At 40.7% G+C, this 19,807-nt stretch overlaps 2 protein-coding genes across 3 annotated transcripts in view; one reads left to right on the top strand and one right to left on the bottom strand.

Annotated features, from left to right (window-relative positions):
* VPS36 (vacuolar protein sorting 36 homolog) overlaps positions 1 to 9,179 on the bottom strand; it is a 21,862-nt gene extending 12,683 nt beyond the window's left edge. The window contains exons 1-5 of the mRNA XM_063392019.1: positions 9,048 to 9,179; positions 7,175 to 7,243; positions 3,590 to 3,660; positions 2,426 to 2,540; positions 1,008 to 1,097 (exon numbers count right to left, since the gene is read on the bottom strand). Coding sequence (XP_063248089.1) covers positions 1,008 to 1,097; positions 2,426 to 2,540; positions 3,590 to 3,660; positions 7,175 to 7,243; positions 9,048 to 9,143 — 441 coding nt within the window. The 5' untranslated portion in view covers positions 9,144 to 9,179. The remainder of the gene's footprint in view (positions 1 to 1,007; positions 1,098 to 2,425; positions 2,541 to 3,589; positions 3,661 to 7,174; positions 7,244 to 9,047) is intronic.
* On the top strand, positions 9,142 to 19,725 carry CKAP2 (cytoskeleton associated protein 2). Of its 2 annotated transcripts, none has more exons than XM_063392017.1 (9): positions 9,142 to 9,424; positions 11,004 to 11,091; positions 11,874 to 11,949; positions 13,621 to 14,426; positions 15,419 to 15,581; positions 16,070 to 16,237; positions 16,789 to 16,861; positions 17,577 to 17,967; positions 18,851 to 19,725. In XM_063392017.1, the coding sequence occupies exons 1-9, from the start codon at positions 9,142 to 9,144 to the stop codon at positions 19,086 to 19,088; spliced, it is 2,286 nt and encodes a 761-aa protein (XP_063248087.1). In that variant the 3' UTR covers positions 19,089 to 19,725. The 2 variants fall into 2 exon arrangements, with proteins under 2 accessions (XP_063248087.1, XP_063248088.1); XM_063392018.1 differs by having other exon boundaries at positions 11,877 to 11,949.
* Positions 19,726 to 19,807: the final 82 nt, after the last annotated feature.

Here is a 19,807-nt window from a genome sequence, read left to right on the forward strand (position 1 = left end):
CTGTGGCTTAATAGCCAGGCTGAATATTCCAGCTCATCTCAGTTCTAGCCTCTCCATGTGAACATCCATACTAGAGCTGTGGAAATGCCTGAGTGTATTACTTCAAGAAATCCAGCCTGAAGAGACAGAAACACAATGCTAAGCACAGTCTAATTCACCTTCTTTAGAGGTATTAGAATGCAAGCGATGGTGAAGCTTTTACCAGATGCCAAATTGTTCTAGAAAGGCTGGTACCTAAGTGGCAGCAGTGTCAGCCTCTCCTCTCTGACTGCAAAGCTTAGCACTGGTGTTAAAGAGTTGCTATGACTTAAGCAGAGGTAAGGAATTCTTCATGCATTACTCCAATTGCAGCTGTGCTTATAGGTGCTACATTTACCAAAGGACACATACAGGATTTCATGTTGAACAATCTTTAAATCATCCTATTTCACCCATACAATACTATATTTTCATATACTCAGCACATTAATGTATGGAAACAACACCTATATGTTTATCAGAGTTTATAACCTAGAAGTACAAAGGCAGATAAAGGTTATTCAAAATATGATATTCCCCCTAACAACTGTCCATTTAAAATACACATTTAAATCAAACATGTATCAATTTCAGAGTTATATAAAAGTCACATCTTATATATTTGACTTCCAGTGATAAAAAAATAAAGCAGGAATTACAATTAAGACAAAAATTTTCCAGCATCAAAGTATATGCAAATAAATATTGTATTTGCACAATTCTCTGTGTGTGTGTCTAACTAAAACAAAAAAAAAAGGAGCTCATTATCTAAGCACACACAAGTAAGAGAGGCTGCTGTGTTCCATCAGGTGAAAAATGCAAAGGAAAAACTAATTTGTGCCAGTGAAAAAAACAGGCGAACTAAAGCTGAATTCCTGCACCCGCCCATGATGTTGGTTAGAGTCACATGCTGGGTGTGGTATATGGGGGTGGCAAGAAGTGGCAAGAAGAGATTACACACAGATCCTGCTCAGAAGCTCTGCACATACCTGTGAATCCTTGTTAACTTGCATGGCCTGACCAGTGGGCATGCTCTCCCATCTCCTTTGTGTGATTTCTTCTGATAATCGTCTGTAGAACTGCAAACATTAAAGAGTGACATGTCAAGAACTGTGCAGAGTACCTCTGGGAATTTTTAGCATCTTGGCGATCAAATAAACTTCACAAAGCTGGAGATAAAACACGATAACACCTACATAACCATGGTACAGAACTCATTATATGGAAATTCTTAATGTCCAGTCCTCAAAAGTATTTACATTAGAAGTAGTCACTAAGTGCTTCTATTGTAAAATATTTCTTTAGATATTCAGAATATCCTAAACCATGTTAAATGTTGAGGTATACTCAAAAGCATGTTTTTAAAGGAAGGAAAGCTGAGCAATCCAATTGCTACTGATCTGCTAATTCAACAATATAAAAACAACCACACAGATCAATTACACCGATTTGTTTATTGCTAATACCAGAAGGTGACATTAGTTAACACTAAGTGTATCCTACTGACCAATATCCAGAAAGAAAATCTATTCCACCCATTTTGTTGTCCAGGTTCACAGGAAAGCATTCTCAAGTTTGATTTTCAGACACAACATTGAAATAAATAAATAAATACAAATATGACTGTGAAAAACACACATTTATACTATGAATAAATCTACAGTCCTCACAATCTGAAAACTGCTCGCAAAGAAATGAACATGAATCTGATCAAGCACATGCCACTTAAAGATATTTCTAACTAATTTGAGTTGCAAATCTGATTTTCTGCAGTGAACAGGTACAGCTTTTTCCACAGCCCAAAGTTAAAGTTCTTAGTCTCGTCAAGTGAGGATCTTCCACTGTGAACTTTCTTTAGAGTATAACTTCTTTGGGTTTTAGGATAAGTTTTCTTTTAAGAATATATTACATTTTCCTTAGAATGCTCAAAGCCTTTGAGATTTGGTATAGGTTAAAAAAATATACAGTGTAAAGCGAACAAAAAGGTTCAGCAATAAAATCAGAGTGATAATTAGGAATAAGTTGTATGATGCCTGTTCAATAGAGGGTTAGATACAAGGAAACATCTTTTACTCCATTAAACATTTAACAGGTTTCAGAGATGTCATTTTGGAAAATCCCATGTTCAATTTAGTAGAAAAGGAAGTATAAGATTATACTAAACCCCCTAAAATAAGGACTAGCCCAGTAATGCCTCTTGACATTTTTGGAACTGTATTTGCAGTATTTAATCAAAGTATAGAACATGGGAGGCTCATAATGTTTGTCTCCCAAAAGGATGTATTGAAAAAGCTCCACCTCAAAAGTAAACATGGAAAGATCATGGGAAATTATCACTAACACAACAAGAGGAGAAAAGCATGTCCAAAGACCTGACAGTGCTTGGCATCCACGGTACAATACTTACCTCAATCTGCCCATGTTCCTTGAAAGAAAGCTTGATGTAGGAATATTTGCTGCTTTGGAATGGACCAGGCTCTTTGTTTGAAGAAGCAGGATGAAGATGAACTACTATTTTGGCACTAGGGAAAAAGTAAAGGAAAGAGAAGATATTTCTGTAATATCTAAATAAATGGTTTCTGCATCAAAGTTAATTGTTTCATCAAAATCTTTATTAACTATCTCACGTAAGAGTTAAAGACCTCAAATAATGCTTTATATTTATGCATCAACATTTAAATATTTTGATGAAGTAGATCTTGCATAAAAACTACAATAGCCACTAAAGCAGAAATATTCTGCAAATTTAAAATGTACCTACCATCAACTCTTAAGAAATGACCATAACAGATTTTAAAATTTCAAGCAATAATTTCCAAAAACCTTTTTAGTTAGGATAAAAACTGATTGCCAAGCTGTCACCTAATTTGGCAGTAGTCATAGCAGGTCAAAAGCTAAAATATGCTATCTTTGACACAGGAAAACAAGAGGTCTCAATATTATGTGTAATCTATCTCACTTTTATATGTCACTTGTGGACGCTGTGTGTGAACTTATCCAAAACCAACATTCAAAGCCAACATGGGTGAAAATAACACAGTCTAAAAGGACACTGACTACCAAAACAAACCTTGGGAGAGCATGATTTTAGGAAAATTAACAGACTGCTATCACAACATGACTGCAAGTCCTCCATTCCCATCTCATTTTACTGATAATCTTTGCATTGGTCTTTACTTATTTCTCCAGCATTAGTGAATGAACAGATTTCTTCTGAAGACCTCCAGCATATTACCTTACCAATCTGACTGTAGGCATCTGCAAGCAGATGTTAATCGTGTACCTATTTGTCCAGCCAAATTTTTTTCTCTCTTTAGAAACTCAAAACCATAGAATCATTTATGATGGAAGACTTCTAAAATCATCAGTAGTGATTACATGACAGTTACTTAAGACAGCACATCAGTCACGACTCTCTTACACATTTGACCTCAGAGGTCCTTGTGACTGTCAGTATGGAAACTTACGATGGCAAATGGAACCTGCCATGAATTAATCTTTAATATTGAGTACCTCACATAACGTACATGTGAAAGGATCCATCTGAAAAAGACAATGAGGATGGCCATACCTTTTCCCTATCCCAGCTGCTTGCTCTTCAATAAATACAATCTGAGACAGAGGTACAGCAATGCAGCACTCCTGGAACAAACACAGGTGAATTAAATCACATCCTGTCTATTCACTCTCTACACCCAAGGGTTCTCTTTCCCATTTCACAAACAGTATGGATACCTACAGGTGCTGCCTGAAGCACTCTATGTGAAATATGATGGTAAGAACAGAAACAATGTATTACAGTGAAATATATGTAGAATAATAACACAAAATTTAAACTGAGTTCTAGTTAATTAAAAAAAACTCAACAAACTTAAGTGTCAATGTGTGAACTTTTAAAACCTCAAGCTATATTCACAGAAGGGACTGTGAGATTTAACAAATCTTTGGAACTAAGGTCAAAATTTAAACACTAAAATTTCCACACTACTGCACATTATCTCTGTAGGTGCACAATACTCACAGGTTCTTGACATTTTTGCACTGATGTTACTTACGGAGCTACAAAAATATCCAAACCCACCATTCTTTTTAAATGCTGAATACCTGAAATCTACACAATTGTCTGAATGCAATAGGAATTTTTCCATCCAATGGTCTTAATCCAGCAGTTGATGCATCTCAACACACATTTATTGGACTGTGCTTTAAACAAAACAGAGCAAGAAACTAGGCTGTATCCATCTGCTGGTAACTAACCTATCCCAGGCTAAACTCTTTCTACATGCATTTGAGACAGAAATTCCTACAGGAATGATTCAAAACATCTAAAAAGGTGCCTGGTCTTGTTTTGGTGAACATCCTCTGAGGAACATCACCTCCCACACAACACCTTGGTGATTGACACAATCACACAATCAGGAAACACAGGTTGCATTCCCTCTCTGAACTTCTCTCTTCCACCTGCCAGTGCCTAGCACCAGTTTACAACAGGGCCCTCTCAATCCCTACTACCAAAACTGTTCCTCTTTGTATGGAGCAATTAAATACCCATTAAATTTGAGAGCAGGGAAGTATACATGCAGGAATTCCAACCAATGAATAAATCTCTTATTGGGAAAAAACCTGAGTTGTACTACCTTTTCGAAAAACTCTTAATGCAAGCTATCTAGGGTCTTCCATGACTCTAGTTTCTAAAGCCATTACAAACAATTAAATGTTTGTGAAACGGCCACAAAGTTCTGGACACTTTAAAAGATAGGCAATATGATACTTGTGTTAAAAAAAAAGTTTTGAAAATGACAAAAAGAGTTCAACTATATATAGTATGTGCACTGTCAAAGTGACTGATTTGTTTAGTTCCAAGATAGAAAGTTATGACCTTATTTGAAGTACAAGGACTTAGAATTACCCCTTCCTGATGAGAGAAGCTACAGGAAGGGATACAAAACCAGAAATGTGTTAAATATGCTGTGTGTTTATTTGACTTTTGTCTTCTAATGCCTCATGCTCACATTATGCATGATTTTATAATTTAAAATTTTGTACAAATCTAGCTATGTAACAAACTTTACAAAATCTCTTTTTATTTAAAAAATACTGTTCAACTGCAGATGGCATGTAAAAACAGCAGCTATAGGACCCAGCTGTCTGTTTCTGTAAGGTTTGCTGTGTTAACCTAATGACATGTTATGTGACCCACATTATTATTCATTGCTGATACAATACGAAGGGGACTCTCCCCACAAATTTATTCTAGGTAAGCTAGATAAGGTTTGCAAGTCTGATCTTAAACCACAGCTGAGCTTAGACAACAACCCACCCAGACAAGAAAAGGGCACCATGCTCCCCATGTTTCAGTCCTGAGAGCTTGAAAATGAATCAGCTTTATTTACCCCACTAACAAAGCTAATTACATCTCCCAGGCAGAAATGGGTAATTTCTGCCCATCTCCGGGCCACATTTCTGCCCCTTCTGTTAATCAAGCCTGAGCTTTTCAGAATCTTTGCTGAGTTAAATTAGTTAAATTATCTTTCTTCTTCTCCAAGGTTTTCCTCTGCTGATTTAATGAATTCATTGACCTTAGAAGAGTACAAGAAATCACACGGCCTCACAAGAAATCACAAGGAGCAGAGGGAGAAATCGGGGAAAAGATACAAATGTAATCTTTTTGTTGGAAAGGAGAGAATGGAGATATGTTCAGTTCTAAGACCTGCTGAAGCCATAATGCCCATTGTTACTCCAAGCACGCAAAATATCCAAGTGAGAAGATTAGATACAGTGGTTGTTGCAGTACATGCTCAGCTCTCAACAAGAGATGCTGATGAAGCAATAAAAAGTGATTAACACAGAGTTTAGCACATTATCTCATGTGATAATGTGATGACTGTGCAAAAAAACACCATGTTAATTTACACAGAACAGCTCATGGTCAGGACAATCAAGCCCTAACTTGTGTAACAGTAACTCCACCATAGGTAACAGCTCTTCAAACATTTTGAAAGAATTTGTATTAAAAATAGGTCTACTGTTTCTGCAAACAATCCCTAAAGAAAAAAATCATACTGCTCTGCCAAATTAAGAACATCCTTGGTGGTGTTACCTTCAGAATGCTCTTAGTAGCTCCCTGCTTTGAAGCAAGGATGAGATATTTGCTAGGGATCAGTCTTTGAGTGCGAGAGGTGCTTCAGCTGCCCTTGCACAAAAGCCCAGTGAAATACAATTTGTTTTTGAAAAGTTGTCAGCTAAACGTGCTCTGTCTAAACTTTGGCTTTCAGGGTTAAAATTCTCAATTATTCTGTCCAAAACAAGCATAATCCAACCTAGTCTGAGGAAGACTTCTCATTCAATTGCGTCTGTGCAGTGGTGCCCATTGTCACAGTCTCTGCTTAAAGCTTTATGTGTTTGTGGTCTCTTTCTCCCACTTCCAGACTGTGGTTGATGACACAAAGCATTCAGCAGCTTTACTACAGTTACCACACCGTAGTTCTGGCAGTGCCACCTAACCTGTGACCAGTTGTCCACAGCAGTACAGTAAATATTCTGGCTGATAGAAGGGATGGTTCACAGCAGGAACAGGCAGCTGGGAGGGCAAGATGTGTGCAAAACAATACTGCCACCAACACATCCTATTATTAAATCATGGTCTGGGACTATATGGTGGGAGCAGAATATACGGTGGGGCAACCTGGACTTGAAACCAACAAGGAAGAAAAGGCTTTCCTAGACAAGGAGCATGGGAGAGAGAACTTCACACTATGATTTGCCTGACGCATTCAGTTTCAAAATCTATGTTTTTTAGTGCTTGACACCAGACTCTTTTCTCCTTTATTTCTGTGCAGTAGAAACAGAAAAATTTCTATACATTTCTATCCCTTCTCATCTCTGCATGATTATTTTATTAAAGCAGTAGGTGAAAAGTAGGTGCTACAGGAATGATTCAAAACATCTAATAAGGTGCCTGGTCTTGTAGGTGAAAGAACACTACATGATCTTCTTTTACCTGAGAGCTGAAAAGTTGACTATACTTGTACAACAAAACACACACAAAGGCAGGAATAATCCCCTCTCCCTGTGCAGGCTTTTCAATGCAAGCTACTTGTTGTTTATTACAGAATTCACAACTGGATGACATACACAAGACAAAAGTGGGACTTACGTGATTCTTCTGATCCCTCCAGATCAGTCTGTGTGTGCTTAGCAGTAAAACTCCACTACCGAATTTCACCTGGGCAGGAAAATAAAACAGATCAACAACAAATTGAACTAATAAGTTACATAAATAGTGGTCTTGGAAACATTACACCTTACCACAACATAGCAATCAGATTTAACAAGCCAGTATTTTGAGAACACTCCCTTTTTTCCAGAAAACAAAATACATGAAGTTTAGGAAACAATAGAGAAAAATAGTATAAAAAGATTAGATGGATAAACACAAACTTCCTTTTCCAAGTGCATAAACTTTCCCCCCGGAAATCCTGAGGGATCCTCCCTTCATATACTCTGCAAGATATACAAAAGTTCTTAAATGTATTTTAAACAGGGCTATTGGCTTTGGAACATTTACTACATGCTGACAAAGAAGGTAGAAGTTATGCAAAAAAAAGCAAAGCAACCTAATAAAAAGATGCTGCACACAGTCAGAAATCTTCCATCCTATCACACAGGAATATTCCTTCTATCTGTGTTGCTGTTGAAAAGTTCTTATCAGACAGCAAACAGTACTGGAAAAACTGCATTAGCAAATGTCTTCCTAATTGTAAAGTTAGAGGCACATTTTTACAGCTTTTTGTGAGGACATGCAGTTACTATGGTGTAGAAAAATGGTCAAGAGTCAGTCTGGCAGTGAAGTGAAGCAATAAGCAGGATGAGCCAGAAAAGAGGAGAGGGCATGACAGCACCCAGGACGACTCAAGGGTGAATTGTGTGTCATGCCCTGTACCACACCAAAGCCAGGGCTCAGCCCACTACAGGAGTGACAGCCCGAGCGAGCAGTGGGCAGTGTTTTGCGACAGTGACACCGCCTACACACACCCTGTGGGGGTCCCAACCCTCACCCCATGTCACACACACTGTCCAAGGCCCTTCTCACAAAATCACAGAATCAATTAAGTTGGAAAAGCCCTCTGAGATCATCGGGTCCAACCTATGATCCAACATCCCGGTGTCAACCAGACCACAGACATGGCCTTGAGCGCCACGTCCAGTCCTTCCCTGAACAGCTCCAGGGACGGTGACTCCACCACCTCCCAGGGCAGTCCATTCCAATGTCTAAACACCCCTTCTGTCAAAAAATTCTTCTTAATGGCCAACCTAAACTTGCCCTAGCACAGGTTAAGGCTACTTCCTCTTTTCCTGTCACTTGTTGCCTGGAGGAAGAGACCGAACCGGATCCGGCTCCACCCTCCTTTCAGGCAGTTGCAGAGAGCAAAGGGTCCCCCCAGAGCCTGCTCCTCTGTAGGCTAAATAATCCCAACCTCTTCAGCTGCTCTTCCTAAGACTTGTGCTCCAGACCTTTCCCTAGCTCGTTGCCCTTCTCTGGATCTGCTCCAGCATCTCAATGTCTATCCTGAGCTGAGGGGCCCGGGAACTGAACACAGGATTCGGGGCGCGGCCTCAGCAGTGCTGAGTTACAAGGGCACAATCCCTGCCCTGATTCTGCTGGCCACACCATTGCTGATACAGGCCGGGATGCCACTGGCCTTCTTGCCTACCTGGGCACAGCTGGCTCTCGTTCAGCTGCTGTCGACCAGCACAGCCCCTCCAAGTCTGCAACTCCGCCCTAACCTCCCCGCAGAGACAAACCCTGCCAGACCCTGGCGCAGAACGTCCTCCCACACCTCCGATCGATGCTCCGCCTGCAGCCCAAGCCCTTCACACCCTTCGTGTCGCGTCCCTCGCCCGACACCGCCCGCACTCACAGCGCTGCCGCCCCCCTTGCCCGGGGCCCACGGCAGCGTCCTTTACCCTCCTCCCCCGCCCCGGCCGCGCCGCCAGGCCCCGCGGGGGGCGGCTCCAGCTCCCGTCACCTTCTCCTCCCCGTCGCCGAGGCGCACGCCGCGCTGCTGGATCACCAGCGTCTCTCCCAGCTCCAGCAGCCCGCTGGTCCACGAGAACCTGTCCATGGCTGCCCGTACCCTCCCGCACCGGGCCGCGGCCGCTGGGTGTGCGGGCACCGTGTGCGGCTGCCCGGCGCCCTCTAGCGGCGGCCCGGGGAGCGGCCGCCATGTTCTCCCGCGGGGAGCGGCGGGAGGGCAGCGCCGCCCGCCATTGGCCAGTTCAAGCCCCGCGGCCGGGCCAATCGCGGCGGCGCCCGGCCATTCAAACGCTCGGTGCGCGGCAGCCATGGCAGCGCGCGCGGCTCCACAGCTCCCGGCCAGCCGCAGGTCCGAGCCAGCATTCCGCGGTAAGGCCGGGACACCGGGCGGGAGCGGGGACAGGGACCCCTGGGCACCGCAGGGCACCGCAGGGCACCGAGGGGCAGGGCCGCTGCCCGCCGCGGGCCGCCCGCCCGCGCGGGGCTGAGCGTTACCGGCCGCCGTTGCACCCTCGGGGTCGCCGCGGCGGGTGCAGGAGAGCCGCTGCGAGAGAGGAGCTGGTCGGTCCCTCCGGACAGTGGGAGGGGAGGGCAGGCGCTCCAGGCGAGGTCGGAGACCGGGCAGGTCTTGATAGCAGCCCTCGCTGTTGTGGTCGTAGAGCTTGAGAGCGTACGAGACTTCACCCTCCTTTGGCAGGGCTAGGGCCGGTACGGATCTCACCCCATCCCATCTTATCCCCTGCCCCAGGTGGGGCACCTGGGCTGGAAGCCTTCCCTCATGACAAGCGGGATGCCCTGACGTCAAGAGCATCCTCTTTGTGCAGCAAGTGCGGCGCCGACCTAGACCCGCGCTCTTGTGCTCAGTTACTTTCTGACTGGGTCGGCTTCTGCAGGTCAAAGCATGGGAGTCGCTTTGGTGGGGCTTTGCTGTTTGTGCGAGGGACGGTGAGAGCCGGGATTGAAGCAGAAGGTGCTGGGATGCCCGCCCAGCTCGCTGCCGTGCAGCGGCTCCTGGCAGGGGCACCGCTGCTGCTCGAGCTGTGGTGGCTCCTTCAGAGGCGGGCGATGGACACTGCCTGCTGAACGCTTTGTCCAGAGAAGGGCAAGGAGCTGGGCAAGGGTCTGGAGCACAGGCCCTGTGAGGAGTGCCTGAGGGACCTGGGAGTGCTTGGCCTTTTCGGAAAAGAGGCTGAGGCGAGAGCCTATCGCTCTCTACGACTGCCTGAAAGGAGGGTGGAGCCACATGCGGACCGGCCTCTTGCCCCAGCTGATCCGTGACAGGACCAGAGGACACAGTCTCAACCCGTGCCAGGGGAGGTTTAGGTTGGCTATTGGGAGGAATTTCTTGACAGAAAGGGTGATTAAGTGTGGTAGTGGACTGCCCTGAGAGATGGTGGAGTCACCATCCCTGGAGGGACATTGGTAGCTGTTCTTAGGGCCTTTTCAGGATCACTCCCAGTAGTCTTAACATTTGCACAGGTGTCTGAGTGACAGTGGAAGAGATGCAAATGATTTTACAAATGGTCAGCTGGGTTCACCTGCATGGTGCTTTTTATGTGTGTTATACTTGTTACTGCCACAAGTGAAAAGTGGGCTTGCTGAACCAACAGTAACTATGTGACATACTGGACAGGCATACAGAAGATAACAGCAAACCTGACTTCTTCATGTCTCAGACATGTGTTTCTTTTAGCTTTATACACCAAACCAGCCATTTTGTGTAGTTGTGAAGTTACATTCAATCATCCCTTGAATATTGCCTTTCTCAAGAAATGTGAGGATGTGTAAGACATTAAGATGTGAAAATGAAAGATTTCTTAATCCGTAGTGTCTATATTTTGTAACATCTTTATGCTTTTCTAATCACATTTCCTTCTTGACTAAGAAAGCTTAGCATTAATATTTTAGCTGAAAATGTAACAAGTCTGTCTTTCTTAAAATGTGCTAGAACAAAGACGACAAAAAGTCGAAGAATATCTATCAAGAAAGAAGACTTTTTCGGCTGTGCCCATTCAAGGAGACCAGACGTCGATCAGGTAGTATTTCTGCTCTGGCTTACATTCCTTTATTTCTGTATTCACTGATATTTCTTCATTTTCATTTCAGCTTGCTTTTGTAAGATTCTCTGATGCAAAAATGATGCTTGGTAACTAGAATGTTCATTTTCAGTCACATGCAGTAGTGCCACGTCTCTTATATAACACATCACAAAGCACCTGAAGAAGAGTTTGGATTTGTAACTTTAAACAGAGATTATTTTCTTCTGAGTTGTCAATACATTTTCATAGTTGCTAGGAGACTCTTACTGGTCTTGGTGGTTTTGTAATTTTCTGGGTAGTCTGGTGCCAGCTCTGGTGCCTGACTGAAGGTTTTGGAACCTGTCAATGTGGCAGGAACTACATGTCCTTGTTCAGACTTGCCTCAGATGACCTGGGCTCTTATGATTGCAGTAGCTGAGCTTCAGCTTCTTGTGCTACTCCCCCTTTCCCCTCAACTGCAGAATTTGGAAACTTGACCTTCTGTAGCAGATGCATCAGACCAGACAAGTTCATACTCATTCTTAAACATAAGAAACTACACTTGCAGTGAATTTCAATCTGTTAGACAGCTCTTCATGGATGTTTTGCAGCCTGAGTTCTGATCAGTGGTTGCTTAACCATTTGTTTTTACTGGAGGAATAGTGCAGGCTGAACAGAAATGCTTCAGTATGAGTACATTCTGCAGACTGCTAACTGAAACACGTGAACATCCTTTAAAAATGCGTTCCTTTATTGCATGATTTAAGATGTCTTTTTTTTTTTTTTTTTTTTTTGCGCAGTAGCAGAACTAGGAGAGCGACTACCAGTAAACTGCAAAACAAGTTACAGCGCTCAACATCTCCCAAGCCAGAAATGGTAAATTTTTGACTGATAACTTAGATACTGATGGCACTCTGTTTCTATGGCTACAACATTCTACTTAGTTAAATCTATTTATGTTGTATGACTTTCAGAGCATGTGAAGTTTGCATGTGCAGAGGTGTGGTTTGTTAGAACTTTAGTCACTGCTAATTATATGCTTTTTGGAAAGCTGTCATACTGATCATACTGATATTCAGTTTGTACCCAACAGGAGAGCGAGTTAAAAAGGATACCATTCTTGCTGAAATAATGCTTAAATTTTAACAATAGTTCTCAGTCTCAGAGGTTTTTGATACATTTTGAGTCTTTGGGGAAGTTATTTAAAATCTGAGTAAGGTCTTCTGTGACAGTAAAAAAATTTACTTGTAAGAAAGCCAAACCATTAACAAAACAAACTGTTGAGTATGTATGTTTTTGCAGTGACGTGCTGGCAAAATTAATGTAATCTGAAGTAGATGCCAGTACCTAATTAGGGTTTAAGGGAGTGTGTTCCCTGTATCATTTCATGTCACTTTCTTGGAATTAAGATGCAACTGGTTGTGTTGCTTAGAGATAACAAAATAGAGATTCTTCTCCACACCTGTTTTCTGGGAAAGATGAGGCAAAAATAGACATAAGACCTGTGTTCATATTAGACAGTTTAGAGTTTGGGTTTCAGAAGATTTGAGATGTGGAGTTATTTGAGGAGAAAAGAAAAAAAACCTTAAAACTTCAAAACTGAATGTTGAGGAGAAAAATTGCAAGTGAGAACAAGTGTTTTTTTAGAAGTTTCCTGAAGGGACATATATTCTTCTGTATAAATGTCTTGCGTGATTTAAAGTTAAGCTACATAGTTTCCTGAAATAAGTCCTCACATTCGAACTCTATTTATGCAGGCTTTGTCAAACCTAACTACTAAGCCTCAATGACAGACCAGGAAATGAGTTTTCTTTCAGATCAAGGGCATCTTCCTTAAAGTCTGCTCTTGCAGACTACCATGTGTCTTCACATGTTTTTTTCCTGCCTTTGGATATTTCACTCTTCCAAAGGCTGCTGCTTGGACAATGCTGAATTAGTTCTCCTGTAGAGCAACTTGTTTGGAGGAAAAGACTAGATTCCATTTTTCATGAGGAGTTGTGCTGAGAACATATTGCTGAGAGTTTCAGTAAAGCCATGTAAAACTGATTTAACAATTCTCAACTTGCAGCATCCTACTTCTCAATAGTAAGGAAAATTCTTTTCTGAGTAACATCTCCTTGTGTCCTAATTGCTACTTTACTTGGTACCTTGTGTTAGTATTCACACTAAGTGGAGGAATGATGCCACCATGGTGATGAGGTATGCAAACGGATACTGCTCTTCACTATATACAGCCTAAAGCCAGTTTTTACTTTAAAGCTCTTTTAAGGAGGTAATCTGGGCAGTTTAAAGCCAGCAGTTGTTTTAAGAGTTTTATTTCTTACTTCCAAGGCAGAATTTAAGCAATTTTTTTTTAATGTGAATTCTGCAGTAATAGTTGACAAATAATCTACTCAATATTTATACATTACTTCTGTAGGCACCTTTAAACCAGCATTTATTGTTAAGCACTTTAGTCCTGTAAATCACTGGAAGCCTCTTTGGAAACAAGTAACATGCAGCATGAACATACTTCTAACGTTTCCATGAATTTGCTTTTGATTTCAGGAAAATAAAGAGGATGCTGATAAAGTGTCATGGGACCAATCAATTGTAAACTCAGAAGCAAATGTTACTTTAAACTCTCCTACAATCTCACTGACAAGTTACATATCAGGGTCAAACTATAATCTTGAAAATCAAGCTCCAAATAATAAAGTCATTGGTTTAAAACCTCAGCATGTATCACTTAGCAAGGCCATCTTGGAATTAAAAAGAATTAAAGAGAAGCATTTGACAGCAGAAAAACAAAATTCAAGTATCATTGTACCAAAGAAACCAGCTCTTGGCAGATATCGTGGCAAGGTTATTCAATCCAAGATAAATTCTTTCTGGAAAGCAGTTAAAACAGAGGAGGAGAAGAATTCGTTGACAGAGAAGAAGACTTTTCCTTCTGCCACCAAACAAGCAGCAAATTCTTTGTCCACGAAAAGCTGTAATGCTGTTCTGAAGACCATCAAAGTTGCAAACAACCCTAAGTCTGTGAAATCAAATGGTGTCCTGCCATTTCCCAGCAAACCATCTGACAAAGCTGTTACTATCTCCCAGTCTGGGCTGAAGAAACAGCTGACATTTGCTGTGCCACCAAAGAAAGCAACAGTCCCAAAAGTGATTGGTGGAAGGGGACCACAGCCACTGAAGGTTTCGAGTAAAGTGCGAGGTGTAAAGAAATGTGCGGATTTTTGTGAAGATGCACGACCAGAAGCTCCAGCAAAACCAACTTCTGTTGCTCCTGGTACAAAATCTGCACAGAATTCTAAAACAGATGGCAACAGAAAATCTATTCTGCCAAAAGAGTCAGCAGAAGAGAGACGGTAACTAAATTACTGTTGTAGCTTATTCTTAGAAGTTATTCAGGCCTTTTACCCCAAGAATATCTAGTTTGATCTATTTGTTGCTGTTTAGACTCTGAAAAACAGAGAACTAAGTGTTTGGACTTGATACCCAAGGACAGCAGACTGAAACTTTAGGCTTAAACTGAGAAATCAGGATTCAGTTGCAGGAGCTCTCCAGGCCTACAACTTTTCCTGTGCAATTAAAAAATAGATGTTGCTGGAACGTTTTTTTTTTAGTCTAAGTTTTGTGACAGCCTTAAGTATAACAGATAATCCTGCAAATTAATTTCACATGCATCTCGCAGTTTAAAAAAATATGACTTAGGCAGGAGCATCTTTACAGACTGAAGGAGAGAAGTTGTCAATGACTTTTTCAGTTTAGTGAGTACAGCATAGACAATGGGCAGGAATATGATTCACAGTATAAAAGTTATTTAATATTGCTCATACAGAGCTCCTCGAAATAAGTCACACTTACTAAAAATCTGTGGTCTAGGGGTGGGGTTTAAATGAAACATTAAAACTGAATTACACTTCACATCAGTTTCAGATTTTATAAATTGTGTGATAGGGTTGTTTTGGGCTGTTCTCCACACTTTGTCTTAAGATACTAGTTTCTAGTTTCCTGGTTTGAAGTGGGATGAGGGGGAAAGGTGACACAGATAAATAATTCAGAAGCATTTCTTACCTTCTTTTGAAAACAAGGGTCTGTAACATAAGTCTCTTGTTGCAGCTGGAGGGGAAGCGATTCAAGTGTTTTAACCTGGTAGATACCTAAAGCAGACCATAATATGTGTAGTTTTGAAGTTTCCATGCAGATTTAAAAGGCAGCTTTATTCCTCTTGAGATTAAAGGAAGAAGACTTAGACTACCTGGAAAGTGTATCTTGGCATGTCTTACTAATTAGTGTCAATGTAAAAAAAAAAAGATAAAACATCTGTCACTTCAGCTAATAACATTCCTAAATGCAGAGCTCGCCTAGATGAATGGAGGGCATCTAGAGGAAAAGTGATGAGACGACCTCCTATACATGCACTTCTGGGACCCCAGTCTAAAAGTGATGAAGAGTTCTCTGCTGCTGATACAGAAAAGGTTAACAAGACTCTGAGTGAATGCCTGCAGTTAACAGAACAGGTACTTGGACCCCACCTACTGAGTTCTGATCATATAGGTCCTAACAACACAAAAATCCTCTGGGCATGTTAGACCCATGTGAGTGGGATACAGGAGACTAACTGTTCCCCAAGTTAAGCAACACCTGAAGAAATTAATCCTTACTAACTCACTGGGCTACTAAGGAAGTATAGGTAATAATGGTAATAATAGTAATTGAACTATAATGTAATGAGCGTAGCTAGAAGGAATTAACCTAAAACAAGTTTCTGGAAATGCAAACTTGTCTGTACTTCTGAAAAAGTCTGCTTCAAGTAGTTCTGAAGATGCCTGTAAATCTTGCTACCCTTCTACTTACAATACTATATAAATAATTCTAATTTTGAGGAATAGGTGAATAACAATTCTGCTAAAGAAAGAAACCCTTGCTCTCTACTTCAAAAACAGCAAGACCACAGCATTTCAATGTGTCAAATGCATTTAAACCTCTACTTTTGTGTTTACTTTAGGAACATCAAGGGGATGAAGTCCAGGTCATGTTGGAAGATCTGATACACAGCGTTCCTGGGGTTAAAAAGCTTGCAAAATACTGGATCTGCTGTATGCGTCTTGAACATAGGGGCCATCTTGAAAAGCTTATTGCTGTCTATGAGAAGGCCATTTTGGCAGGAGCAATGGTAAGCAACTTTTCTTAAAATTTGAGATTAACAACTAGAAAGGCGTGGAAGTATGGCATGTAAAATACAACTGCTTCTGATTTTATTAAATACCTTTATTAGTAGGAGGAGAGCCACATGACCTACCTGACCATAAACTAATGGATTTGGTTTGCTCTGTAACCACTATAGGTGCTGCTTTGAAGAAGAAAGGTTTAGGATCATCAAATTACCATATGATATCCTGCTTAGAAGGAATTAAGGACTGAGATTTCTAGCACCACTAGAAACCCAAAATAGAACTTGATTTTACCCTTACTGATGGACTTCATTTCTGTGCTTTAATATCAGCAAGATTTCGGGGCATAAATACATCTTTAGCACACCAAATACTGAAAATATAGGATTCACTTATGTTCTGACGTAGGTCTGAACACCATTAAATAAAAGATTTGTAATATGAACATCATGTGGCCTGCTCCACTTTCCCTGTAACTGTGGTACCAATCAAATAAGCTGAGATGATAATTCATTTTGGAATTGTTTTTAAAACAGTACAACTTTTTTTTCAGCCCAGAGAGGAATTGCGAGACACACTAATAGATATAATCAAAAATACTGAAGGGCTTTTTAACTCTGATAATGGTAAGTCTGAGAACTCTGTTCTAGTTATGTCTTACTTGACAGGCAATACAAGCTGTTTAAAACTATTTGTACTGATATTAAATTTTACTTAATGGAAAATTTTCCATGATCATTTTATACTCGATGGTCTTTGAAAAAAATCTTGGCTAACAAATCCTTTTCAAGAGTGGGCATTTTAAAATGATTGGAGATGCTCTTGTATTCAAACTCGTTACTTGAACTTTATCAAAGCTGTGTCATCCAGCTGTTTCAGCCTGATAATCAAAGAGTGAATAAAAATACTCTTTTGAGCTAAAAATCTGTGCTTCTGACACAAAATCCTTCACTACCAGTAACCTGGTTGTGTTATGGTATAGTGTCAATTAAAGGCTGTAAATATTCTAATTCTGGAATCAAAGTAGCCATAATATTTCCCTTCAATCTAACACAACCTGAGAAGTATCTGAACTCAGAAACTGCCTGAAATACTTTATGAGAGCTGCTGCACTTGAAAAGGAAGAGAATCTCAGGATGTGTACTTAGCCTGAGCTTTCTGGTTGCAGATTCTTGAAGGTAACTAAAATTATCAGCCACTTAAATTGTTGTGGCTCAGACTCCAGTGCATACTTAACTTTTGTTCTCATGTAAAACTCTAAGATTTCAGGTATCTCTTTAAAAATACTCTCTTCAGTTGTAACTAATTGCAGGTGTACTTTCTTCAATATTTCATTTTTAGGGGGAACTGTGATAGAAGCTCATTTAAGTGAAGTAGTGGAAGTTAGCAAGGAACCAAATTTGTCTGTAGAGCAAACTCAGGAAACCTTTAAAGATCTCTGCCCTGATGATGACCAAAAAGAAGAGAGTGATAATAAGAAGGCAGAGACAAGCAGTGAAGTTATCAAAAAAGAAGAAATTGATTTAGACTTAAAACCAAAAGGAGAGATCTTGCCAAAAAAGAATAAAAAGCACAAGGCGAAAGAACGGGCAAAAAAGAGAGGAAAATGCGAAAAAGAACAGAACGAAGATGGGATAAAAAATACATCCCAAGCAATTAATTCTCCTGAGAAGGAGAATGACACATCTTACTCAATGAGATGCAACCCTCCTACCACACCATATTTGGACAGGTAAGATTACTTCAGGTTACCATGGAGAGTCTCTGGTGTCTGGAGTAACTGTCTGTGTCCTGTTAAAACAGGGAGGCACTGCATTTATGAATATTTAGTTAAAAGCTCTCAAGAACCACATTTTAGGTCTGCTTCCTCTTCCTTCAGAAGGAAGTATTTTTAAGTAAGCTTCTCTGTTTACTCGAACTGTTTGCGTTTTGAATGGTTCACTACAGAGTAACCACACTTTTGTGGCAGAGACCTAAATTCCAGATTTAGGATTCCCTTCCACTGACAATGTGGCAGTAGCAGTTCTACACTGAGCTAGGTAAAGAGAAAGATGTCTGCATTCCTCCCCTTTTCAAATGTGATGTTGTACATCATATAACATTGAATTAGTGAACAAGATGTAACTGACCTGTAAAGATAATTTTAATTGTATCTTGAGGCAAAAACCTTAGTAGTAACCTCAGTACAAACGAACTAATACTTGAAATTTTTTTTTTTTTGCTGTAAGTTTTCTTCTAAGATGGTAGACTTAGGAAAGTTGTGCTCAGCTTTGACATCTGATGGAATTGGAGTCTGGACAGCTGTCCAATGTCCCTCCCAGCAGGAAGAACAGTTTCCCCTGTTGGAATGGGAAAGAATCTTTGGGAACTCTCTTCAGGAGGTTTTCTGGGTTAAAATATTTAGCCCAAGCAAAGAGTTTTATGTCTGGTTTTAACTGAATGAATGGGAAGGGACCTGTTTCCTTTTGCTATGGGAATGGGAAAGAGTTGAACAGGAATTAGGACTTGTTTCTGCATGATCATGATAGAATCATGACTTCTGTTGTTGCAGTGGTGACTTGTACAATGGAGTGCCTATGTTTAGTGGTTTTGATTTGTTTTTTGGTTTCCCTAAGTGTGAAGATGCATCCTGAGGCAAATGACTGCAGTGCTAAAGACCTGAAAATTGTAACTCCTTTGCGATATTCTCAACGCATTCGGGAGAAGATGTGCAAGCTGCCTGATGCTGTTAAAGAGCAAGATCCATGTGTCTCTTCACTTGAGCAGCTGGGAGACTTGGAATCAAAAGTCACTGTGTTGATCCACAGGCAGAGCAGTGCTCTCCAAGAAACAAGTTCTGACACGGAAGAGTAAAAGTAGTGCTACTGCTGGGGGGGGTGTTAAAGATTTGATACTTTTTAGGGAGAATTGAAGGGTACTTGTTTTATGCAGCTTTGAGAAAGGAGCTGTCTAAAATTTTTGTGGACTGCCTGAGTCACTAAATAAACTTCTAAAGTTTCTGCCTTTTCAAAATTGTAACAAATCTGCCCTGGTTTTAAGGACTAGACTAAGCACTGTTGTCTTTATGTTGACTATTTCATTAATTTTTCAGTTGAGGACCAGGTATAACACTTTATGTTAGTATTTGATAGTAGTATATTGCTAATACCTACTGTTTTCTTGTTGCAATTTCTATTAATTCCTGAGAAACACACAATCTTTCAGCTTAATAAAACAAAGTAATGTAGGCGTTTCAGTAATGCAATGTCTACTCTGACAAGATTTAGCTTTGAAAACTGAAGCCAGCTAATAAGGTATGTGCTGAATTTAAACTGCTGTATCTACTTTTAGGGCTGCTTCAACAAGACAGAGTGTAATGTCTATAGTTACTGAGATTTGTTCATTATCAAGTAATCCTAGATGAGGTCTGATACACTACTTACTATGTGACAGTTTTTATGCTGGTTTGTATTAGTCTGTACTATGGTATACTTATTAAACTCATCAGTTTAGTTGTGTTTGTTCTTTATTTAAAGGTTAAAACTATTTAGTCTGTTTTGAAAGTGAGCTGTCAAAGCAGAACACTGCCGTAT

This window comes from Prinia subflava, chromosome 3 (assembly GCF_021018805.1).
Source record: "Prinia subflava isolate CZ2003 ecotype Zambia chromosome 3, Cam_Psub_1.2, whole genome shotgun sequence".
Lineage (NCBI taxonomy): Eukaryota > Metazoa > Chordata > Aves > Passeriformes > Cisticolidae > Prinia > Prinia subflava.

What these genes read in the sequence shown, in the direction of transcription:
- CKAP2 (XM_063392017.1), top strand. Translation starts at nt 9,142, where the DNA reads ATGGCTGCCCGTACCCTCCCGCACCGGGCCGCGGCCGCTGGGTGTGCG. An exon ending in CCATTTTGGCAGGAGCAATG is followed by an intron (nt 16,238 to 16,788) that starts GTAAGCAACTTT and finishes CTTTTTTTTCAG; the next exon opens with CCCAGAGAGGAATTGCGAGA. An exon ending in ACCACACCATATTTGGACAG is followed by an intron (nt 17,968 to 18,850) that starts GTAAGATTACTT and finishes GGTTTCCCTAAG; the next exon opens with TGTGAAGATGCATCCTGAGG.